Source organism: Sander vitreus, chromosome 6, assembly GCF_031162955.1.
Source record: "Sander vitreus isolate 19-12246 chromosome 6, sanVit1, whole genome shotgun sequence".
In the NCBI taxonomy this organism is placed as follows: Eukaryota; Metazoa; Chordata; class Actinopteri; order Perciformes; family Percidae; genus Sander; species Sander vitreus.
Window position 1 is genome coordinate 11640670 of NC_135860.1, and position 25957 is coordinate 11666626.

Sequence of the window (25957 nt, forward strand, 5' to 3'; positions counted from 1 at the left end):
TAAAACAGTTATGACGACATTTATGGGGGAAAAGGAAAGGTCGTGAAGAGAGAAATGGAGGAAGAGAGAATAAAAATGAAACATTTTGTTCTGTTTTCCCCTTCTGAACCAGGGACTGAAATGAACTTGTATTTACAGACTGTGACTGAGGATAAACAGTCCGGCCGCTGCTGCACCGGTCTACTAAAGAAAACAAATTACAAGAACAACAATATAATAACAATAATAAAAATAACAAAATAAAATAAAAGGTACTTGATATTTACAGTTTAGCAGTGAAAAAAGGAGCAAAGCGGGAAGCAGAAGGCAGAGGGAGGAGGACAAAAAGGAACGGAAGGGGAGGCTCCAAAAGCTGTTGGGTTTCTGGGGTTTGCGCATCATTTCAGGTCTGATTATTACTGAGATTAGTGGACGTAACATAGTGTGGTCAACTTGGGCTGAACATGCACATTTGCATGGTTGGAAGAAAGAAAACTGCTTCATGCTGACAGTGGACTGTTGGGCTGAGTAAATCATTCACGATCAGTTCCTACTACCACCACCACAGGACAAGAAGAACATGATAGAGTGACGCAGGCTGTTTGGGAAGGGGCGAAGAGGGTTTCAACAAATCTCTCTCACAAACCAAACAAAATTAATTCAGTCCTCCTCCTGCACAAAAAGTAACTTTGTATGCTAGCTGAAATGACAATGATGAGCCAGGTGAGCAGTGAAAACGGCCAGTAGTCTCTCTGTACCTGAATCTTCAACATAATCAAGCCAATATGAAACTTAACACCGTAACGTGACATAATTAATGAGGTGACTTTTCACCCTACAGTGCTAGGCAACCATGTTGATGACATGCGAGACATCATTGAGGCTTCTGTATCAGATGCAACTGGAGCCCCATACCAACTGCTCCCTCTGTGTGAAGTTATGTTAACAGCTGGACAGTACATATAACTTGCCCCTTTGCTTCCTCTTTACTCCCTTTGGAGATGTGCATTACTGACTTGAGAATTAACATGAAACGCATGGTTTCCAGCTTAACCAATGCAAACATGAGCTTATACAGAAGAAACTAAAAATGTGCACTCTGCTCCCTCTCATTCACATAAAAGGCAGTTAAGGAGCAAATATTCAAAAAGACGTGTAAAATAAAGACAGGCTGTGGTGCCCTCCTTTGTAATAAAATTTAAAACCACCTCTATCTAAAATTTGCCAAAATCAGCCGATGTTCTGGCTGGTATCAAACTCAGATATCTAAAAAAAATTCTTTACATTTGTTCACCATTGGGCTAGGTGAACTGACAATACTTGAGGAGAGTTCAGTGGGTTGTACAATCAAACATGTACACTACAAGGGTGTCATTTTTGACCCCACTAAGGATGATTGTCAACATTAGTCAGGCCTTACACACGGCCCTCATTCACAACTCCATAGCCAATCAGGACCCCATTCAATGGCACCACGGCCACACATAAAATGCGCTAATGCAAATAAAATGAACATAAAAAAGGGATAAAAGTCAACTGTAGATTATAATACAGAAAATCCACATAACATGTACAACCCCCCCCTCCTCATCTCCCAAACATCCCAACCAATTTACATTTTCTTTATTCTAACAGGCCAGACGAGGGCTACCATAGACTTTGAACTGCAGCTTATATTAAGCCCAAGCATAGCTACCTAAATATCCATAAAACACCCAAACAACTTCCTGAAGCTAGCAGCCACAGAAATTGCTTTCTATTGGAAATGGTTAAAATTCAGGGAAAATAGCTAAGCTGAGTGTTTATGTGGGTGTGTATAGTTATTTCTTTTCTATTTTAAGTGTTTGGAGCCAGGACGAAGGTTGAGAGGGAGAAAAGCAGAGGATAGAAAAGGAAAATGGGGAAGACAAAAAGAAAGGATGACAGAGGGATGGATGCTCAGGTGCTGTTGTTGATGGATCCAGGTGCTGAGCTGGGCTGGGCGGTACTGTCTGACACACTGCCCTCTGCAGGGGGAGAGAGGGAGCACATTTGTCACCAACACAAAGCTAATTTCACAGAAATAATAGTTCAGTGATGATACTTAACTGCCTATCAAGTGATAATAATGTCTAAAAATAAACATGTCTTTCACGTCATATGCATAAAAGACTGAAAAGTAGTCTTTTGACATTCAACATCTGGGCAAACACTACTCGTAGGATTAAGTTAAAATGGCTCAGGGTTAAAGTGCAGACTTTGGTTAAGCTTAGTTTTTGGTCAGGGTCATATAGACCAGAATGTACCATGTGAACAAAAGATATTTTGATTCCCACACTATTTTAATGACAAAAAGCCAAATAAAAACGGCCAATAAATACATGTAATACATGTATTAAAAAAACTCTGTCAATGAAAATAGACAGCATTAAAAATAGTGTAATTTGACCAGAGTTAGAACCCACACAAGACAGATGTAAACAAGGCCCTGCAAACCTATTACATATGTTTTGGACATGTCCAACACTACATCACTTCTGGCAGTCAATTAGATGTTCGGGATTAGTTTTGGCGGTTTGTAATTTGTTTATATCTTGTATGAGTAAAAATCTTGATTTAAAAAAAAATAATAATAATAAATTATATATATATATTTTTTTGTTTTTGTTTTGTTTTGATACATACCATGTGAGGCAGGCGATGTCTGTGCACGAGCGTGAGGAGGAATGAGTGTGGAGTTCAACTGGGGTTGGATAGACAGCTCTGAGGAATCAAGGCAAACAAATGTTAATTACATATAAAATACTTGAAACATGAAAACTATGTGAAGGTCATCAGAGGTCAAACACAGAATATATTATGACAGAGAGGTAAACTGACCAACGGGACTGAAGTTGAAGAGAAGCGGCAGTTCTCGTCCGCTGGGCAGGCGGGTGTTGGGCTGACGCAGCTCATCGAAGAAAGCGTGCGCACATGCTTCCAGGGGAGACAGCCTGGTTACCGGCGTGTATTCCAGCAGTCGAGAGCAGAGGGCAATGGCCTCTGGTGGGGTACGAGGCTTAAACACCTGATAGGGAGAGAAATTTAGAAATGTGCGTTTATGCAAGTCCAACACTTAAGATGCTTTCAGACAGTGAGAGGCAGGAGAGGTAGGGTGGCTGCCGCTCTCGTGCACAGTTCTTTGCCGCTGAATTCAAAAGTTAATGATGGCAAAATGTTGTTGCGGCTCGCTGTGTGACCATGGAAACAGAATTACACACCTCTTCAAAACATAACATCAACAACAATAAACAACGTAAATGATACTATTTAGCAAAAACGTGCTGAACTGTGTCATAATGCTACTCATTTTCTCTATTTTAAAGCTTCAATTAAAAATACTGGGTGGCAGCATCAGTGTTTTTAAAAGTCTACTTGTATGTAGAGATAAATCATCAAATTCCAGTTTCTTAACCCATAAAGAGGGAAAAAATCTGTTTCAGAGAGATAATATACAGTATAAATATAAAAGGAACTCTAAAACTTTACATAACTGCTAACCAGGATTAATATTCTCCAGGTGTGGGAACATACCTTTGTCCAAGGGTGTGCTTTGATTTGAGGGAATTTGAACTCTGTATAGTTAGGGTTCATCTCCCGGATCTGCTCCCTTGTTGGTGTCCCCAGAACCTGCAAACAAGGATGAAGAGTTACGTTTCATTAATATTAACCATATGCCTGTATACAAAATGTGAAGGAGGAATTGTGTCAGTGTGGATAACAACATATATATCCTTTCTTATATTAAAAAGCTTCTCCGGGAACCATCACCTTATCGTGGTGGAGAGGTTTGTGTGTCCCTATGAACCTGAGGGCTGTGTTGTCTGGAGCTGTGTGCTCCTGGTAGGGTCTCCCAAGGCAAAGTGGTCTCAGGTGAGGGGCCAGACAAAGAATGGTTCAAAAATCCTATGAAAAATCGAGGAAGGGATGAAGTGACCCTGCCCGGAGGAAGCCCGGGGCCCCCGTCTGGAGCCAGGCCCAGATGGAGGGCTCGTCAGCGAGCGTCTGGTGGCCGGGTTTGCCACGGAGCCCTGGTCGGGCACAGCCCGAAAAAGCTACGTGGCGGACATCCCTCCATCCCATGGGCCCACCACCTGTGGGAGGAACCGCTGGGGTCGGGTGCGCTGCCACATGGGTGGCAGTGAAGGTCAGGGGCCTCGACGGACCAGACCCGGGCAGCAGAGGCTGGCTCTGGGGACGTGGAATGTCACCTCTGTGGGGGGAAGGAGCCGGAACTTGTGCGGGAGGTGGAGCGCTACCGGTTAGATCTGGTGGGGCTTACCTCTACGCACAGTCTTGGTTCTGGAACCATACTCCTGGATAGGGGTTGGACTCTTTTCTTCTCCGGAGTTGCCCAGGGTGTGAGGCGCCGGGCGGGTGTGGGGATACTCACAAGCCCCCCGGCTGAGCGCCGCTACGTTGGAGTTTAACCCGGTGGACGAGAGGGTCGCTCCCCTACGCCTGCGGGTTGTGGGGGAAAACTCTGACTGTTGTTTGTGCATATGCACCAAACAAGAGTTCAGAGTATTCGGCCTTCTTGGAGACCTTGAGTGGAGTCCTGCATGGGGCTCCAGTTGGGGACTCCATAGTTCTGCTGGGGGGACTTCAACGCGCACGTGGGTAATGATGGAGACACATGGAGAGGCGTGATTGGGAGGAACGGCCTCCCTGATCTAAACCAGAGTGGTTGTTTGTTGTTGGACTTCTGTGCTAGTCATGGATTGTCTATAACGAACACCATGTTCGAACATAGGATGCTCATAAGTGTACTTGGTACCAGAGCACCCTAGGCCAAAGGTCAATGATCGATTTTATAATCGCTTTCATCTGATCTGAGGCCATATGTTTTGGACACTCGGGTGAAGAGAGGGGCGGAGCTGTCAACCGATCACCATCTGGTGGTGAGTTGGGTCAGGGGTGGGGGAAGACTCTGGACAGACCTGGTAAGCCCAAACGGGTAGTGCGGGTAAATTGGGAACGCTCTGGAGGAGGCCCCTGTCCGACAGACTTTCAACTCACACCTCCGGCGGAGCTTTTCGTGCATCCCTGTGGAGGCTGGGGGGCATTGAACCCGAGTGGACAATGTTCAAAGTTTCCATTGCTGAAGCTGCGGTGAGGAGCTGTGGTCTTAGGGTCTTAGGTGCCTCAAGGGGCGGTAACCCACGAACACCGTGGTGGACACCGGTGGTCAGGGAAGCCGTCCGATTGAAGAAGGAGTCTTTCCGGGATATGTTATCCCAGACGACTCCGGAGGCAGTTGCAAGGTACCGAAGGGCCCGAAGGGCTGCAGCCTCTGCCGTGAAAGAGGCAAAGCAGCGTGTGTGGGAGAAGTTCGGAGAAGACATGGAGAAGGACTTTCGGGTCGGCACCAAGGTGCTTCTGAAAACCGTTCGCCACCTCAGGAGGGGGGAAGCGGGGAACCATCCAAGCTGTGTACAGTAAGGATGGGACGCTGTTGACCTCAACTGAGGAGGTAATAGGGCGGTGGAAGGAGCACTTTGAGGAACTCCTAAATCCGACTAATACGCCCGTCTATGGTAGAGGCAGAGCTGGAGGATGAGGGGGGGATTGGCATCAATTTCCCTGGTGGAGGTTGCTGAGGTAGTTAAACAACTCCACAGTGGCAAAGCCCCAGGAATTGATGAGATCCGTCCAGAAATGCTTAAAGCTCTGGGTGTGGAGGGGTTGTCTTGCTGACACGCCTCTTCAACATTGCGTGGAAGTCTGGGACGGTGCCTAAGGAGTGGCAGACCGGGGTGGTGGTTCCCCTTTTAAAAAAGGGGGACCAGAGGGTGTGTGCCAATTACAGGGGTATCACACTTCTCAGCCTCCCGGTAAAGTCTACTCCAAGGTGCTGGAAAGGAGGGTTCGGTCGATAGTCGAATCTCAGGTTGAAGAGGAACAATGCGGATTCCGTCCTGGTCGTGGAACAACGGACCAGATCTTTACTCTTGCAAGGATCCTGGAGGGAGCCTGGGAGTATGCCCAACCAGTCTACATGTGTTTTGTGGATCTGGAGAAGGCGTATGACCGGGTGCCCCGGGAGATACTGTGGGAGGTGCTGCGGGAGTACGGGGTGAGGGGGTCCCTTCTCAGGGCCATCCAATCTCTGTACGACCAAAGCGAGAGCTGTGTCCGGGTTCTCGGCAGTAAGTCGGACTCGCTTTCAGGTGAGAGTTGGCCTCCGCCAGGGCTGCGCTTGTCACCAATCCTGTTTGTAGTATTTATGGACAGGATATCGAGGCGTAGTCGGGGTGGAGAGGGGTTGCAGTTCGGTGGGCTGGGGATCTCATCGCTGCTTTTTGCAGATGATGTGGTCCTGATGGCATCATCGGCCTGTGACCTTCAGCACTCACTGGATCGGTTCGCAGCCGAGTGTGAAGCGGCTGGGATGAGGATCAGCACCTCTAAATCGGAGGCCATGGTTCTCAGCAGGAAACCGATGGAGTGCCTTCTCCAGGTAGGGAATGAGTCCTTACCCCAAGTGAAGGAGTTCAAGTACCTTGGGGTCTTGTTCGCGAGTGAGGGGACAATGGAGCGGGAGATTGGTCGGAGAATCGGCACAGCAGGTGCGGTATTACATTCAATTTATCGCACCGTTAGACGTAAAAAGAGAGCTGAGCCAGAAGGCAAAGCTCTCAATCTATCGGTCAGTTTTTGTTCCTACCCTCACCTATGGTCATGAAGGCTGGGTCATGACCGAAAGAACAAGATCCAGGGTACAAGCGGCCGAAATGGGTTTCCTCAGGAGGGTAGCTGGCGTCTCCCTTAGAGATAGGGTGAGAAGCTCAGTTATCCGTGAGGAGCTCGGAGTAGAGCCGCTGCTCCTTTGCGTCGAAAGGAGCCAGTTGAGGTGGTTCGGGCATCTGGTAAGGATGCCCCCTGGGCGCCTCCCTAGGGAGGTGTTCCAGGCACGTCCAGCTGGGAGGAGGCCTCGGGGGAGACCCAGGACTAGGTGGAGGGATTATATCTCTAACCTGGCCTGGGAACGCCTCGGGATCCCCCAGTCGGAGCTGGTTAATGTGGCCCGGGAAAGGGAAGTTTGGGGTCCCCTGCTGGAGCTGCTACCCCCGCGACCCGACCCCGGATAAGCGGATGAAGATGGATGGATGGATATATTAAAAAGGAGAAATCTGGCGCCGTGCAACCAGTAACAGTTTGCCTGGTCGTGACCGTTTTCCCAAGATGGCGCCTGCCTGTATACGTGAACAATACAGTCTTTATAAACTTCTTTTTTAATAAAATGCCTGTACACTTACAAAGTTCTCAATGCTTCGGTTTACATGTAGGGACCTTCATTATGCTACGTGGAAGTGTGGTGCTACAGTATTTTGAGCGTTGTTAGTGGTATAGAATTTTTTTACTTTACCAGTCCCCCGACGACTAGCGTTATAAGCTATTTAGCGGTTTGCGCTAAAACTGGTCACATTCGATTAGCATGAAAACATATCCCAGAGAACGGTCGACTCGGTACAAATGTGTTATTAACCCCTAGGTTCATTTCGCGCCGGATTTCTCCTTTAAGTATACAGCTTGCATTGCCCTTCTGGATATACGGTTTTCCATTTAATGATACCTGCATTTAAATGTATTCAAATACTACATTTAAATACAAGTACACACTCATTGACTGGTGAGGTATAAATAAATGCTTCTTTGTCCATAGTTCTTACAAATGCAAAACGGTTTCTTAAAATGAAACTTTCCACCATGTCTCCTTTTATCTAGCTGCTTGTGCAATCAGTTGGCTTTCAGCCACTGTTTGTTGTATCCCTACTGTACCTTGATGATCTCTACTAGCTGGTCCACACCACTGTCCCCAGGGAAGATGGGCTGGCCCAGCAGCAGCTCAGCCAGCACACAGCCGGCCGACCAGATGTCAATGTTGGACGTGTAATCGGTGGCACCAAAGATGAGTTCTGGGGCACGATAGTACCGTGAGCAGATATAGGACACATTTGGCTCCCCCCGAACTAGCTGCTTTGCACTAGAAGATGGTAGAAGAGAGATGAAGGAGAAAACAACAAGAAAGAGAGAATGTTCAGGAGGGGAACGCCAGTCAACATGAACCTTTCATTTCTCAGTGTTTCTTTGTTTTCACAAAATCACAGCATGTTAGCAAAGAAAACAGAGACGTAAGAAAGACATATGACAGATCAACACAGGAAAACCAAGACTGAGAAAGAGATGGCTACACAAACAGACAGCCAACTAAACATGCACACTGAGACAGACAGTCACAACAATGGGAAGAACGATAAAGATAGACAGACACGTCCAGAGTCAGAGTCTGGTACTAACCTGCCAAAGTCACAGAGTTTGAGGATGGCCGTCTCTGGGTCCACCAGGAGGTTCTGGGGCTTGATGTCTCTGTGACACACACCCTGGGAATGGATATAAGCCAGACTGCGGAACAGCTGGTACATGTACACCTAAGGGGGGGGGGAGACAGAGAGAGAATGCCCGACAGTGTTTAACAACTTAGACAGAATCATACAGATATTCCAGGGAAGAAAAGCAAAAGAGCATTTGAGGACACCCAAGTTCACTATTGTAATGTCTGTTCCCTGGTCTCATGTTCAGTCAGGTGATTCATGACTCCGGGCTCCAATGCTCAATCAGGGTTTCTGCAGGGTTCACCTGTTACATTCAAGCCTTTTCAAAACCTTTTTAATACCACAAAGATTTTTGAATACCTCTTTTATGGTCATACTGGCCAAAGTATAAAAGTATGATGAAAAACTGGTAGGGACCACATGGCCTTGAATTATCATATTTCTTTTAGTACTTGCCAGCAGTGTATAACAACAATTCCTAATAAAATTATTAATTAATTCAATTAATGCAATCTGGACCTTGATAAGCAGCAGAAAACGGATTGATGGCCTAACCAATTAAAAAATGATTATTCTATTAAGGTCATTTACGTTTTTGCTAAAATCAACACTTTCTCAATATAAGCTTCCAATCTACTGTACTCCATAAAAAGGATTGAACAGCCTCTTGCGAGCACAAACCACTGTCGCAACAATCCCATGTTCCATTTATAGATGTAGGCTATAACATACATCTATACAAAAACATGATTTACAAAAACTGATTTTCCCCCGATAATTCCGACACCACATGAATGCAGCACAAATGCCCCATTTAGAAATTTTAAAGAAAGTGAAAAGTTTGTGTATCTGCTCCAAAATTGAATGGGTTCTACCTCGTCCCATCATGAAAATCAAGCCAGTAGTTTTTTGTAATCCTGGTGACAAACAAACCAAGCTGAAAACATGACCTCCTTGGCAATCACTCTTCTGTGTAACTAATAAAATTTTGTAGACACGTACTGTGATCAGTTGCAAGTTAACACTTTTAAGGGATCACAGGCCAAAAAGTTTGAGAACCAGTGAACTTATATTTCCGTTATGTGTAATTTCCGTCACTTCAATATGTGCCCTGATTGTGTTTTTGAGTGGACTGTGTAGATGCATGTTGAAAGAAGCAGCTGTGTGGTGTCTGATGCAGCCCGCAGTGGCGTGTTCCTACAACAAAATAACGTAGGAGTGAAAAATTATCCCAGAAGATGTGCAACTGTCCTCATCAAACCCCAAGTTAACATTTGTCTATTGTTAACGAAAAAAAAGACGAGACTAAAATGTTTTGCATAAAATAAAAACTAAGATGAAGCTCTCTTAATTTTCGTCTACAATCGTCTCTGCTTTTTCATCATGAGATAGAATATTCAGCCGTTACTAGGGTTGGGTACCGAGACCCGGTGCTAAAACGGCACCCGTGCCTTAACAACTATTATCTACCGGACCGAATAGCAACGTGGATTTCGGTGCCACTTAAATGCCTGCGCTTCTCTCTGATGCTCCTAAATGGACGTTAGAGGTAACCGAAACATCGCCGCATGTCACGCTAGTTAACACTTCACTTGACAGCAGGTAACGTTAGCCTACCGTTAGCTAGCAGCTGGAGTAAACACGGTTAAAATGCTGACAGCTAAACGGTGTAGAAGTTCGTGCTGCATTCAAAGTTATTGTAAAATACCCTTTTCCTATCCAGTGGTTGTTTTTGTCATTAAACAGGAATTTACTGGTGAAATAAGGAAGAGGCTCGAGATTTGGTCGCATTTTATATACAATGATATTGACAAAAAAATCGGAATGTGTCATTTTAACTATTTGACTGAAATGGTTATCAGAAATAATCTCACAAATAATTTGTTATTTAAAAAAAGACTAAAATGTTTTGACTAAAACTTGACAAAGATATATTGAGTTTTCTTTTGACTAAAACTAGACTAAAATGACGAGACTTTTAGTCGACTAAAACTTGACTAACAAAAAAATAAATATGCGAATGACTAAATATGACTAAAATTAACAAGGACATTTGGCACAAGACTAAGACTAAATAAAAAAATAGGTGAAAGTGATGTCATTCTGGAATAGAAATTGCTCACACTGTGTCTGTGGAATGCAGATGTTAAGCATATTAATAAGACAAATCACTGTCATCACCATTATCATCATTATTATTACCCACATGATGCATTGATAGCAGGCCGGCCACAGGTTACCAAAGGATTACAGACAAGATGACGATGGAGGGATGAGAGATGATGTTCAAAAAGGTGGCAGAGAGAGAGAAGAGGAAGAGAGGGGTGAGGAAGAGGGAAACAATGAGAGACAAGGCATAAACATGGACACCCAGGGGAAAGGGATGTGGAAGTGTGTCGCTGGAGGATGGACGGATGACAAGAGGAGAGAGAAAGCGGGAGAGAGAGATAGAGATCAGTATTCATCTCAAAGCCACAGGGGAGCAGCAGGCTGAGGAAGGGAAATGGGCCATGAGACAGCTATAATGTTCTCTCTGCTGCTACAGACACCGTAAACACACAAACTCTTTCTAAAATGAGCACCCTTTTAGACAGGGAACAAAGTGTGGCCCATGGGGCCATCTTTCCCTTTCTGCTTTCATAATCCTTAAACAGTGAGCTGTCTGTGAAAAAAACAAACAGGAAAATACTTTGGTTGTTTCACATCCACTGGCAATAACTGAACTAAATTTTATTTTCAGTTCCCACTGCACTGTGTTAAAAAATTGCTCAATAACTGATGAAACTCAATTCAAAAGACTAGGATGAAATATATAAATTAGGGCTGTCAGCATTAACACGTTAATCGCGATGCGATTTAGGACCAAGCATAACGCGTTTTATTTTATTTTTTAAATCGCATGCCGCCACTTAATTTATTTTCACTTCACTCGGCTTTGCGTTGTGCCTAACAGGCTACTATTTTGACCCTTTGCCATACTTCCTTGTAACACATCCTGCTGCTGCAGGCTGCATTGTATGTATGCACTGTTATTTTCCAAAACTCCCGGACGGGTCGAAAGCCTTATGCACATTGTGTAAAGCCGAATTAAAATATCACTGAAGCACGTCAAGCTTGAGCTACCACCTACGAGCTAAGCATAGTACAGTTAACGTGACTCCGGTTGATGCTAGCAGGCTCAGGCAAAGCACTATTTTGGAGAGTGCTACTTGCCTACCTGCGGATGAAACCAAATCCCAAAAAATTACCACTGCTCTTGCAAAATGGGTGGCAACTAACTGCAGACCTGTCAGCATCGTAGAAGACTCGGGTCTTAAAGACTACATGTTCTGACCCGTCTTATACATTGCCATTGAGGGGGGACAGTAGTTTTACGCATACACAGCCTGTACGACACGGAGAAAGCAGCCTAACTGGAACTGCTGCAAAGTGATGCAAGGTGATCACTGGACGTCAGTGAGTAATCAAAATTATTTAGGAGTTACTGCACACTTTAATTGACTCTTGATTCAAATGTGTAACTAGATTCACACATTTTTCCTTTAGTTTACAGTAAATAAATAAATAATAAACAAATACAAATATTAAAATCAAGTTCATGAAGTCCCTTTCTTTGCATTCATTTGATTCCCAATCAAGATACACTGGTAAGAATTGCTTTGCAATGTACTTGAAAACAGTTCTGAAATGCAAAATAATCAAATTGTAATCATGTGAATCAGCGATAAAAATGTATCGTTTGATAGCCCTAATATAAATCTTATCCCAGAGAGAGATAATGACCAAGCATGGAAACCTGCCACTAATGAATGCAAAAAGTACAAATTAAACCCATTAGTCCAATTGAAAATATCAGCGATTCCATGTCAGTATTGCATATTAAATATTTACAGTAGTATACTTTAAACCTCGAAAGCACAAAGAGCACAGAACTCTGCTAAATTGTAAAGCAGCTGTCTTTCAAACAGATCCTATTATATTCTTATTAAGCTATCCATACATTTCCTGTCGCTTATCCTGGTCCAGATTGCATTCATTTAAGTAATTAATCATTTCTAGGGCTGGATCTGTTTGTTTGATGGGTAGGTATTTGATTTTCAAATTTTGGGATTCAAATCATGCAGGCTGAAATTTTGTGTGGTGTTTTGTCGGTATTAAGCTGCTGGCTATTTATGCACCACTATGTCGTCCATCTCAGCCAAGAACAGAGAAATGCTGAGTTACAAGCAAGCAGTCTGATGTGTGAAGACATCTGTATGGTTATACTGCATCAGCCTTGAGAGAGCTTTATCATGAAGGTCTCCTATTTGGGAACACTTCGGTTTCCCGGTGAAATACAACAATGGACAAAAACAAGCGGATAAAACAAAATAGTGTGCTGACATTGCTCATTAGTGATCGGGTATGTTTCTGCCAACACGTCAAACTTGCTGTTGATAAGTCCCGAAGCTTTAAAGAAAAAACAAAAATGGTATTCGGTACGGCCCTAATAATTTCATTAGGAATTTTTGTTATACACTGCTGGGAAATACTGAAAGAAATGTGATCAATGTCCACTTCATTTCCATTCTCTGCTTTATTAAAGAGGAACAGACAGGGGTGAAAACACAACCTCTGCAAGCATTGTGGACAAGTCTGCCTGTAAACAACTAACAGTATATTTGTTTCTATCATTATAACAGCACTTTTCACTTATGATACATACAGAAATGAAGTATGTCATCCCTGAATAAACCTTTTGATGCCTATAGTGGCGTGGTGAAAGCAGTTAGGGGGAAATGCCCAGCAGCAAACCCATCTGTGTGTGTATACATACCTTAACATAGATGATGGGAATGGTGGTCTTGGCCTTGTTGAAATGCCGAGCCACCCTGTACACTGTCTCAGGGACAAAGTCCAGCACCAGATTCAAATACACCTCATCTTTCTGGAAAGTAGGAAAAAAGGAAACAGGACTGTATAATTAGAGGTGGAATGTAAAAATGTTATGATTATAAAACAAACCAATCTCACAAAATATGTTGGGTTGTACATTGAGTAGATAAACAAAAAAATAATTGTAAGCAGTGATTAACTATATGATTGAAGATTGCTTTTAGAAAGACAATGTTGATGCCGCTCATTTACACAATATAAGTAATAACACACATCCATCATTATGAGTGTAAACACAGCAAGCCCGCCATAGTAAAATAGTACAATGCAGTGCAGGGTTTTGCTGTTGCCAAGAAAATTTGATTTTACTAAAAACTATGCATATTCACACAAAATACATTTTGCTGTGTGGCCTCATCCACAGCAGTTCCTTACATTCCTTAGCTTCCGTGTCGGGACTCCTGCACGCTTCTCCAAACTGGGGGCGTGCCGACCGCCATCCACTGTAGGTTATACACTGACTATGGATAAGTACCTCATACTACCCCACTTCAAATGTATTCAAACTATCCCTTTAACAAGTGTGCGTGCTGTGGGTGCGTAAAACGACAACAGTTGGTGGAAATACCACTTTTCCTAATTTTGACTTGAATTGTCGTCCACTAAAGTCAAACGTTACTTGGTTCACTTTCTACACTGCGGCCTCTCTGCTCTCTCGCTCTGTGTGTGTGTGTGTGTGTGTGTGTGTGTGTGTGTGTGTGTGTGTGTGTGTGTGTGTGTGTGTGAGGGAGGAGCTTAGCCCCACCTTTGGTCAAACATGCAAGGGAGAGGCCAGAGGTGACAGAAATTGAGAGCAAAATGTAGTAGAGAACTCTCATCATAGTTTTTTTCCCCTTTTCATTCGGCTACGGGGCTGCGATGGTAGGGAAAACCCTGTAGTGTAAATCATGTCTGACTCAAATACAGGGTAGGATATTAAGGCTTATTGAGCCCTACATAAAACTGAATTCATAAACTATAAAATCTTTCATTATGAAATAGCAGCGTTTCCTCTATGTTGATAGCATAGTGGCACGCCGCCACGGTAAAATTTCATTGTGGACACTGAAGTTGATGAATTTACTGTTTATCAGACCCCAGATGAGACAAGAAGCTAACGTTAGCCACGCTGCTGTGATGGCCCCTCTGCCTCTGACTCACCGCTGCAGGAGACTGTGTGTATTCCTCCGACACGCTGTAGTAATGTTACTGATTTAAAACAGTTTTCCAGGTTAGTGGGGGTGCATACCGCTCAAAACCAACATAAAAAATGTAGCTAGTAATGTTCACTCAGCGTTTTGTTTTGTTGTTAAACTGTGTGTAAAATGATCGACGACGTTAAATCACCCTACGGTACCGTCTATTTTCTGGATGGTTTCAAGGTAACGGTCGTTAGCTTACATTAGCAGATAAACCCGTACTCTGATGTCCAACCCCTCCACCCCAAGCAAAAGTGCTTGAACCCTTAGAAGGTTAAGTTAAAACCGTAAATTGAATGTACAATAAAGACCAGGATCACCTCGTCTTAAACAGGTCTATGAATCATCAATGATGCATGCACCATTAAATGGCTGGGTGTGAAGGCAGAGTGCCTCACCTAGAAACTTGATTCATACGGCATACGTCAAGTCATTGCATACACACCTTCTCCCCACTGGAGTAGAAGAAGTAACGTAGCCTCACAATGTTGCAGTGGTCCAATTTCCTCATAATTTGCAGCTCCCTATTCTGCATGAAGAAAAGAAAAAAGGAAAAAAATGCTAAAATTGTGACTTGTGCAAAATGACTGTCATAGAAAACTGGCACAGGTCTGTAATCCGGGAAAATTACTGAAGAATGTCATATGCTAATCCACAGAGTAAAAGAGCAATAAACAAATTCAGTCATTTGCGTCTACCAAAAGCCAACACAACCTTCTTTATAGATGCAAAGTGTATGGCTTTCTGTAATTATCTGACCGTGAGCTCTTCTAAACATACCTTAAACCTCTTGTCTTGGAGAACTTTCTTAATTGCCACCATCTCCTGGCTGTCGATGAGCCGAGCCTGGTAAACCACTCCAAAGGAGCCATTTCCTATAACCTTTATGTCTGTATAGGACACTTCCTGTGGGCGATCGGGGCCCTGGCCAGGTGTGGCTACCACCGTCGTCACCTTGCCACTGTCTCCTGTGGATGAAAGCACCTTGTTAGAAAGATCCTGAATGTTTGAAAGATTTCAACATACAAACATTCTGTTGTGAAAAGTCACTGTATTTTTCATAGATAAAGTGATGTTTATGATGTTTTATTATGTGATAAACATTGTGACATGATCCTCTCCAGTTCAGCCTTTCCATACGTCAGTGTCCCTGAGATATGGAAGCTAAACATTCTCCTCCTTTTCTAAATGGCTGTGACCTATGTGGTGGCTCCACTCCAGACACACTCCACTGGCTGGTAATGAGCTGGTCCCCTGGGTGAAACTAGCCCAAAACACCTTTCATACTGAAGACACATAGGCCTACTCAACCCGCCTCCAACACAAGTTATACCCATTCATATGTGACTGTCAAAGATTAATCCCTTGTCGTCACAATTAGAGCCGTCAGTCTTCCTCTATAATACCATTCGAATTTCTTTTTTTTTTTTATATTCAAATAATATTCAAATAGTTAATGCTCAAATGCAGCCTGTTATAAATATGTACTACACTACTCAGGCTTATGCATTGTCAATGCCACTATAAGCATGTGGTTGTTGTTACACGTTCTGTCCGCTAGAGGGCCTTCCATAATCGGCCTGGCCTTGAAGGGGACCTAGGTCATAGCATTTTGACGCTCTCTGTTTACATTATTTTCTACCACGCACACAGCGACAAACACAAATCAACAGAACTCTGTAATGAAACATTATCTAATAAGTGTATTGAAGCGGCTCTGTTGCAAAGGCTAACGTTGCTCGGTTAGCACAATGACATCATGTTAGCACATCGATTTGTTATACTAAGTCAAATTAGTGTTAGCCATGACGCTAAGCAACTCGTTTCTTGCAGAGTGTCACGTTACTGAGAATACAGCTGTTAGAAGGTAATATATGAAGTCAAAGCTAACTCTGACAGCTGTAGGGCAGCTAACATTAACTTTAGCCGTCTCCTTCAAGCTCCCAGCTAAGCTCTTATAACTCGCGACGCAGTTAGGAAACCAGAACGAGTTAACTATTTATAACATAAGCATTTTGGCTTGGTGGATGTCGATTTTAAAGTCATGTTAAAACTATTTCCCATCCTTCCAATTTCCAGCCGCAGCCTGTCACTCCCCCCTGTACTAACGTTACTCGGTACGTAACGTTAGCTCACAATGCCTTCTGTTTCTCACTCCCGTAACTTATTGTTCATCAGACGTGACATGAGAAGAGGGAGATTAGCTAACATAAGCCAACCTATTTATAAAAATAAAAGAAATCACAATCGTATAGTGATTTAAGCATTCAAATAGTATTGATTTTTTTTACTATTCGCATTATATTCGACTTTCGGAATTCTTTCAATAGCCCTAGTCACAATTAACACAGACTCAAGACTACACCAGTATTCCAAACATGCTACAATTAAAATATAATATTACTCATGTAATTACAAAATACAATAACTCCTTGGAAATCCGATGGCCCGCAAGCGGGCCTGGCTGACTTTTTGTCTTTCAGCAGGCTTAAATTTGGAGCTGGAGTGAGGACATTGGTGTCATATTAAATAAACAATCTTAGGAATCCAATGGTACCATTAAACCATGTCATGCTAGCATTTACCTGATGAAGGTCTAAGACCGAAACGTTGTATTTTTCGTGTGCGGGACTTTCTCTAATGCTAGCATTTGTAAAAGTCAATTGTATTCATGTGTGATGATGTTAGTCCCCATAGTAGCCATTTTAAATTTAGTGAAACCATTTTCTGAAACCTTTGAACTGTATAAAATGACCTGTTGTGACTTCAAGGATAATCACAGCCTCATGAAACTTTACAACCTCAAACTAGAGACCAAGAGCATTCAAAAGATGCATTGCTTTCTTAGGTATATTGACAATAAGAGGGTTTCTCAGCAGATTCTAGAACAGAAGTTCCGCCATAAAATGCAAATTCAAAAGTTTTTATATCCAAATCACAGCAAGGATTTTGTATTGTGTTCCTCAAGGTCTTGGTGTTTTAATGTGGCATTTTGGAGAGATTTCTGAAAAAGAGAAAATTTAATTATCAATTTTTGTAAAAAAACAAAACAAACAAATGATATCTCCCTCTAAACATCCCTTGTCCCCAACCCCTCTGGAAAAAGGGGACGGAATGCTGAGGGGTTAACCAATACAATGTGTTTCAGTTTTCCTCACAGTCAAATTCTTTGCTGGCAAAATGTCTCCACCTATGGCAAATTTTGATTACATATTTTTTCCAATACATTTTGATTTTTGGACTTTGAACACTGGAGTTATTGGAAATGTTTGGATCACACAAGTTGAAAACAACCCTACGCAGCCACCACTGGAATCAAATTCTACAAATAGTATAACACAACTAATATTAGTGTAGCCTAATTTTTTATCTGCAACTGTGCAGATTTTTCTCTTTTTTTAAACTGAATTAAGGAACATGCAAAAAAAATAAAAAGCTGTGCAGCGTTCAAATGTTGATTTAGAATTAGAATGTCAACATTATGAATAAAGCTTCTACTATTCGGTACAGCCCTACCAGTAACATCAATTCCAAATAGGAGTGCCTGGACCAGGTCCCTGCAACCCACGTTGAACCCAGTTCAAGACAAGAGTCTCAAAGCCAGGTTGGGTGACGTGTGTTGACCCATTCAGATTACAGGTTTAACCTGCGTCTGTCTCTTTCTGAATTGGTTACAGTCTCAATCACAGTTCCAGTTCAGCACCTCTGCAATCTCAATTACCTCAATGTCCCCATTCCAATAATATACATATACCCCAGGGATAAATTGAGGTAATCCGTGTGTAAGAGCCAGTTAAGCACGTAGTTGTATTTAGTACATGTTCTCTGGTATTACCTCAGTCAAGGAAATCATGTTTACGGCTGCTGCCAGCTTTTTTAAGAGCTAAAATACAGGTACATAATGGTGGGTGAAAACCAACACTAAGTGTCTTAGTAAGGTGTTGGGCCACCACAAGCTGCCAAAACATCTTCAATGCGCTTTGGCATAGATTCCACGAGTCTCGAACTCTACTGGAGGGATGAACACCATTCTTCCAAAAGAAATTCCCTCGTGGTGTTTAGATGACGGTGGCGGAGAGCTCAGTCTAACACCTCGGTCTAAATTCTCCCATTATATTCCTCAAACGAGTCAGTAACCACTCGTGCCCTACAGATGGGGGCATTGTCATCCTGGCAGAGACCTCTCCTGTGAGGATATAAAAGTATCATCATAGGATATAGGTGATCAAGGTCAACTGAGCCTGCTCTGCATTTTTATACATGCCACAGAGCATGACAGTATGGTAATTGCTTAATTGTATAATGCAGTACACTTAAATGGAAGTATCAAAATTCGATATATTTTTTCCACTCATTTATTCAGGTTTTTCCATTAATTTGTCACCTGTCTGTATATTCTCATTTAGGACAGAATGTTTGACCTTGTGGAAATCAGGAAAAGTGAGATGTTCAAGATGTAACCGTAACTCACAGCTCTAGTGCCTGTGTTGGGTCAAAAATGATTTGACAAATCGCCACCAGAAGCAATGACACTGGGAGGGGAAGAAAAGCAGAGAAGAGGCCTATTGCCAAAAGGCTTGTCAGAGCCTGTAATAAAAAATTGCATGGACAGTAGCACACCCAAAAGTGCTTCCATTTCCTGGGCTTGCTCACTTCGCCTGTCTGAACAGGACCCCTCCTGATCTCTAGTAGGTAGAAAATTAAGCATTTTGATCTCTCCCATAAACTGACAAAAAAAAAAAAACAAGACTGTAATTTGGCTTTATCAACTGATTTTTCTGTCTATATGAAAAACACTGGTGACAAAATGATTCTCCAATTGATTCCAGATGACAAAACACAACTTTTCTAGCCAAAAGTTTTTAAAAGGTTATCAGCAGGCCTTAATAGCAGCCGATAACATAGCCACATGATTTACCTCGATCTGATCTCTACGCCCAGGTAAGTGTGTAGTTCCTGCACATTCCTGTCTTCCAGCTCCACAATACAACATTCTTCTGTATTTCCTTTTAGCATCAATTTCACACTCTTTTTAAACAAGTTAAGTCAGAGTGAAGCACATTAAATATGGAGCAGCTGTGGCATGATAGTCACTTGAATAATGAATGCAAAGATGAGCACTCTGCCCAGCTGTCAGTGAATAGCTTTGGTTTCTGATACGTCAACACAAGCCTGATGAGTAAGAGAAAAGGGATGAGCAGAGTGACTCTCATCACACCCACACTAAAAGGCAATTAGCTTGGAGCTTGTTTGTACGTGTAAACTCAAGCACACTTTTAAATCGATAAAATGATCAGCATTTGAATGACACAAGTATTTTATAATTTATGGCCTATAGAAATTATAACAGCACCTTGCTTAGTGATGGATTTACACTGGGCATGGCTTGGATAAATCACTCTAAAGCTATTGGTGCCTTTTAATCCATTTGTCTACACATTTCCCATCCTCCACAATAGAAGATGCTTCAATTTACCAGACCTCAAGCAGGGACACATACTATACCAATAACTATCAATGGTCCTTAAATTTGCTGATCAGAAAACTATACCGCACAGCTATTGTTTGTTGAACTGTGTTTGTTCATGTTCTTCTTTTGCTGATCCAACATTTGCTCTCCTGTTACCTCACCTCAACTAGATTAGCACTTTGCATTAGGGCTGGGCGGTATGTATTTTTTTTCTACCGCGGTTAGGGCTGGGACGGTTACCGCATTACCGTGGTCACGTGACGCCTACCGCGGGTCTGAGCTCGTCACCGTCATCACCGCAACAAAAAAAAACATTGGTCTGCACGTTGTGTCTAATGACATGGATTCATTGTTTCTAACGACACGGATTGTGTCTAATGACATTGTGTCTTACATGGATTCAAGGTTTTCTAAACAAAACGTATCAAAAGATGGAGCAAATCCGACCTTTCGCGAGTTTGGGAGCGCAATGTTCCATATCGTGTATTACGGTAGGAAAGGCAAAAACATTTCTCCGTTCTCAGCTGAAGTAGACACATTAACGTTACAGCTGCAGTGTTAACCATTGCACATTAGCCTAGCAGCTAGCAGAGTTTCCTTCTGTGTATAGCTTTATCCCGATAAAACGGCACGTTTTGAATTTCAGCCTTCATGCACGTTTCGTAGCCTAAAACAGAGCGGCTTATATCGGTAGAGAGAGCAACAAGTTAGCCAACTGCCGAGTGACCGAGTCGCCCTCTCGGCTCTCTGTCTGCTCAGCTGCAACATATTTTTCGGGGGTAATGCCATTCACTTTACCGGCAGTATTGACCATAGATAAAGCCACCGTGTCTTGAGAAGCTCTAGCTTGTTGTTTTCTTGTTCACTTTTAACCATCTTTGCTCTCTTTTTTCCTCTCTCTTTTCCTCACAGCGGCACTCTACTCTGTTATCGCTCGCTCTCCTTGCGCGACCACACGGGCACTGACGTTACTCACTTAAGGCACCCTGCCATTCTCGCTCTAACTTACGCTACTGTCGTAAGGGGGTTGCGGTATACCGCACTACTGTGGGAATTTCTTGCTCTTCAACCGCGGTAGAAGAAAATACATACCGCCCCAGCCCTAACCGCGGTTGAAAAGCTGATTTAAAGTGAGTTAAAAGTGAACAAGAAAACAACAAGCTAGAGCTTCTCAAGACACGGTGGCTTTATCTATGGTCAATACTGCCGGTAAAGTGAATGGCATTACCCCCGAAAAACATCGGCTTAAACCTTACATGTTGCAGCCCGTCTTGCAGCTGAGCAGACAGAGAGCCGAGAGGGCGACTCGGTCACTCGGCAGTTGGCTAACTTGTTGATCTCTCTACCGATATAAGCCGCTCTGTTTTAGGCTACGAAACATGCATGAAGGCTGAAATTCAACGTGCCGTTTTATCGGGATAAAGCTATACACAGAAGGAAACTCTGCTAGCTGCTAGGCTAATGTGCAATGGTTAACACTGCAGCTGTAACGTTAATGTGTCTACTTCAGCTGAGAACGGAGAAATGTTTTTGCCTTTCCTACCGTAATACACGATATGGAACATTGCGCTCCCAAACTCGCGAAAGGTCGGATTTGCTCCATCTTTTGATACGTTTTGTTTAGAAAACCTTGAAGCCATGTAAGACACAATGTCATTAGACACAATCCGTGTCGTTAGAAACAATGAATCCATGTCATTAGACACAACGTGCAGACCAATGTTTTTTTTGCGGTGATGACGGTGACAAGCTCAGACCCGCGGTAAGCGTCACGTGACCGCGGTATTGCGGTAACCTTCCCGGCCCTACTTTGCATTGACAAATGCTAATCCAATATGGTGCTCTCTTTTTCCTAAATTTAAAGTATTTATACCATATTGCATGGATTGGGATCATTTTTATGTATGGTAACATGAGGCCAGAAATACTGAGTCCAAGGCCCACTGACACACTGAATTTCATAACGACATTGATCAAGAAAATGTATTTAACGTGGATTGGTCACACTGTTCCGGCACTTTGACTTAACTAAGATAGAATTCTCACTTTCTTGATTAATTATGGCCTGAGATTAGTCTCGCCTTGCCAGACCCATCTCCACAGCGCTGTGGAGTAAGGTCTGGCTACACCACAGATACATTCTAGGATAGGAGAAAAAAAAAATGCTCTGGGTCGTTTTCATTTCTTTAAACCAATCACAATCGTCTTGGGCGGCGCCAAGTTCTGGACGCAGTGACAGTGGCTCTGCAAATTATTCTCAGGAAAGAATTTGTTTTGGTGGAACATTTGAACCCCGCAGAAGAAAACGCGACATACAATATTAAATGAAGTTAACTGTTCACACAATACAGTAATGCAAGTTATTTAAATTAGTTGGATACATAGTTAAAAGTAATTTGCTCTTACCAGTGTATCGCCGCATGTACTTGTCCATAGAAATCCCTGCCAATCAGTCCCAAAATGTCCCAGTTAGATAGTAAACGCCGTAAGTATAGGCTATTCTTTGTATATCTTTACAATCATTCATCGAAAGAACCAAGCAGGCCTGCCTTATTGCACGATCAAAAATTTTCTTTAAAAGTTGCCATTATCAGCATGTGGCTTCCTACCTCGAAATTTGTTATCGTTTCCCATATCGAAGGGAGTTTGAGAACGGCAACACACAGAGAAGAGAAGGTGAGAGGCAAAGCCTGATGCCTGGATGTCGTGCTTTATCTTGGAAATGTACTTCTGTTGATCCAGATAACCCAAGATGGATTTATGTACTGGATCAGCTGTTTAAACTAATATAGAGGATATTAATAATGTCAGTACCACTAGATCGGTATTGGTGCATCCCCTCTTGACCATCTACTATACTGCTAATGATGCCTGCGTGTGTCAGTTCAGGATTTAAAAGGCAGGACAAAGACAAATGGGATTTTAAAGGGTGTAATGGGATGTACAACATGTAATAACCCACATATCCAAGTAAATGCTTTTGAAATTGGTAACTAGTGGTAGAAAGGTACATAAATATTTAGAAGTAGGACAATTTTGAAAATACAATGGTAACTGAAACAAGGTAAAACCAGTGACTTGAACATGGATTTCTCATGTGTGAACACAGTGTAGAACAGGAATTAATAGGGCCAAGAATAAAACCTGTTTCGGTGCAATCCGAAAGGTGACCTAAGCGCAGAGTACTGATACCTGCTTGCTCAGATTCATACTTTTCTTAATATTTGATTCGACCATTTCTGAGTTAATTGTAAGTATTAAATAATTTTAAACGATACCTAGACCTAAGAATTAATTTGTGACTGATATTTCTTTGGTCAGTTCTAATCACTTAACATTGATTATTGGCATCATCCCTAAAGGCTTTGATCAGCCAAAGTTATTATATATTTTGGTCAGTCTCAGCTGTCACCTCTCAATGATGATTAGTAGTGACTTTTAATATTGTCGATGACACCATTTAGTTGTTCCTGTTTACATATTTTTCCTCTTTCTGTGTCAGAAAACTGAAGTAGTATAAAGTAGTGGTTCAATACTGGCTTGTTAATGCTACCGGTAAACAAGTACAGATATTGCTTCACTGCTGCACTTAAGTCATTGATCAAATCCCTATTACATGCTGCCAGGTTGTCTGACAAAAGTAATAGTGACATCTGTCTTGTGCGATTGGCAGTATTGGCAAAGTCACAGAGAGTAGAGTAGCAGAAAGCAACCTTCTTAACATTGCTGCTACACAGCATCTGACCATGTCTGAGCAGGCAGACATCACCCTGCCTCAAGCTCAGTTTTCCCCATGCACATTAAGAAATTGGTCAGGGTCCAGGCAGCTCTGACACAAGAACAATGCTTTCACAAAATGCAACAGACCCCGGTGACCACGACTGAGATATTCTGAAAACTGAACAAGGGAAAAGTCAGATGTGAATGAGCCAAATCACCTGATGAAGATCTGCTGATTGGCTGCATGTACTAAGTTTAGCAAAGACTTACTACACAGCAGCTTGAGTCGCCTTTGATGTTTGACTTACATTCATTTTCTTTGTTAGCAAATTCACCTGTTCTAATAATTAATTATTGATCAAACATTTTTTTGTCAGGCCCCAAATAGCAGTTTTATTCCTGTTTTGAAGAGCTGTGATACTATTTTCTTCTGTCTCTCCCAGTATGTCCTTTTGCACACCTCTGTCCAACCCTACAAATCTTTAGCCAACTGCTACCGCTGCATAGCGACATGACCCGTGAGCATTCTGCAAGTTATTGTCGTCACACTAGCAAAACCAACTGTAGGGACTTTGCTGTTGGCAAGCCAGGGTTTCCAGTAGAGACATCAAAATGATGAAGATAGTGAACATGTTCAACCATCAGTGCCAAAGTAGACACCCTACCTAAGGGAATAATGGCTTCCTCTAAGGTGTACAGAAATGTAATTAAATTCAGTACTTAGGGGGTGCTGACACGGTTGCACAGGCAATGTGCCAAAATAAAGGTTTACCAAACTGTTTCCACTATACTAAGCTAGAAATCTCAGTTTCTTGATGAAAGATGTGAGGTGGACTTATGTACTGGACCAGCAGTTTAAACCCATGCATAGATGCTTTCATATATAGTGTAGTCATCCAGGTGAGTAGTTAAATTAGTTTAAAAGGTAAGGTAACCATGTGCTGGTTAATAAGAATATGGAACTCAACTAGTTTGGGATATTTTCACCGTTTTTAATGTATTTATTTATTCTGGCTACCAGAAGAAGTATAGTATCGCAACCCTAGTTTGGCAAAAAACTATTTGTGCACTATCAGACTGGACCGAGGAAAGTTAGACAAGACAATTTCAAACTACTCTTTACAAACGTTAGAAAGCTAGCTAGCTTCCACATCTGATATTAATGACGAATATTAGAGCATCGGCTAACACCACTTTTCTTGGGTTACAATGCAAAAATAATGTTAGGTACTGTTGCCGAAAACCTTTACATAACGTTATTTTCATTCGAAATATCAAATATAACGTTGTAGTTGAAAGCTCGCCACCAGCAGCTAACGATAATGTTAGCTATGCGATAAAAGCCCTTGATTGCAATGGTTCGTTAACAGTTAATGAAAAACACAGCTAACGTTAGCTGGACAGCTAACTTAAGTTTGCTAACCAGCTAACAGCTTGCTGGCTAAAGGTTAGCTCCGCGACAATGATCGAAATTAAGCATACTCCCGACACATTTCTCTAAAAAGTAACGCACAGTCCGAGCCTTTGTTATAACATGTAAACTGTGCTTATGATATAATTTAAAAATCACTACTTACTAGGCAGTTTCAAATTCCCAAAGCTCGCCGAGCTGCTTCCACTGGCTTGTGAAGCCCCAGTTTTTCCTGTCGAGCTTCCACCGGCTACTGCTGATCCGGCACCGGCTGCAGCGGATCCGGGAGCTCCGGGAGGCTCAGCGAATGAGCTGGTCCTGGGCCGCCCGCTGCCGCTCATATTTGTGTGAACTAAAGCCGGGGCAAGGTTGAACGTTATTAGCAGCCAGACCGGCACAAACTTAAGCTATATATAAGTGTATTTTAATATTCGATATAAATATAAACTACACTTACAGCGTTCTGTATAGGTTGCCCGTCTCCCCCTTTCTTCCTCTGTAGAACGGTGATGGTGGGGGGACTGGGGAGTTGACGCACAACTACGTAAAGCTCGCAAGGGTTACTGGGAAAATGAGTTATTGGGGGTTTCGAAGCCACACTACAGTACTAACCAAAATATGAAATTGAGTTTACGACGAAAATCACAATGAATACGTTAATGGTACCTTGACGGTTATGGACATATACGTTAGTCAACACAGTGTCAACGTTTCTTTTTAAACAAACAGGGCAACAATGTATGTAAGTCTAAATGATTCTAAATATCCGCACATAAAGTAGCTAACTTAAAATTGCATAACTTAAAAGTATACTGAAAATTAAATCAAAATTCAATTAAAAAGGCTCGGGTAAAATTGTACTCGTACAGTCGACAAAAAAAACTACAATGCCCATCAGGACAGTTTAGGA

The 25957-nt window shown here is 42.5% G+C and overlaps 1 protein-coding gene across 1 annotated transcript; it reads right to left on the reverse strand.

The window, feature by feature from the left end:
* On the reverse strand, positions 1–25870 carry gsk3ab (glycogen synthase kinase 3 alpha b). Its single transcript, XM_078252537.1, has 11 exons — positions 25505–25870; positions 25214–25399; positions 15227–15414; positions 14892–14975; positions 13150–13260; positions 8299–8429; positions 7780–7984; positions 3532–3627; positions 2839–3025; positions 2644–2721; positions 1–1985 (listed from the first exon to the last, which is right to left on the reverse strand). Exons 2-11 carry the CDS (start codon positions 25386–25388, stop codon positions 1918–1920), a joined length of 1323 nt encoding a protein of 440 aa, XP_078108663.1. The 5' UTR covers positions 25389–25399; positions 25505–25870; the 3' UTR covers positions 1–1917.
* Between the last annotated feature and the right edge of the window lie 87 nt (positions 25871–25957).

Bases quoted from the DNA above. Each gene is read 5' to 3' on its own strand.
- gsk3ab (XM_078252537.1), bottom strand. From the start codon at position 25,388: ATGAGCGGCAGCGGGCGGCCCAGGACCAGCTCATTCGCTGAGCCTCCC. The intron at 2,722-2,838 runs GTCAGTTTACCT...TTGATTCCTCAG, and splicing joins CTTCAACTTCAGTCCCGTTG to AGCTGTCTATCCAACCCCAG. The intron at 1,986-2,643 runs GTATGTATCAAA...CTCCCCCTGCAG, and splicing joins GACATCGCCTGCCTCACATG to AGGGCAGTGTGTCAGACAGT.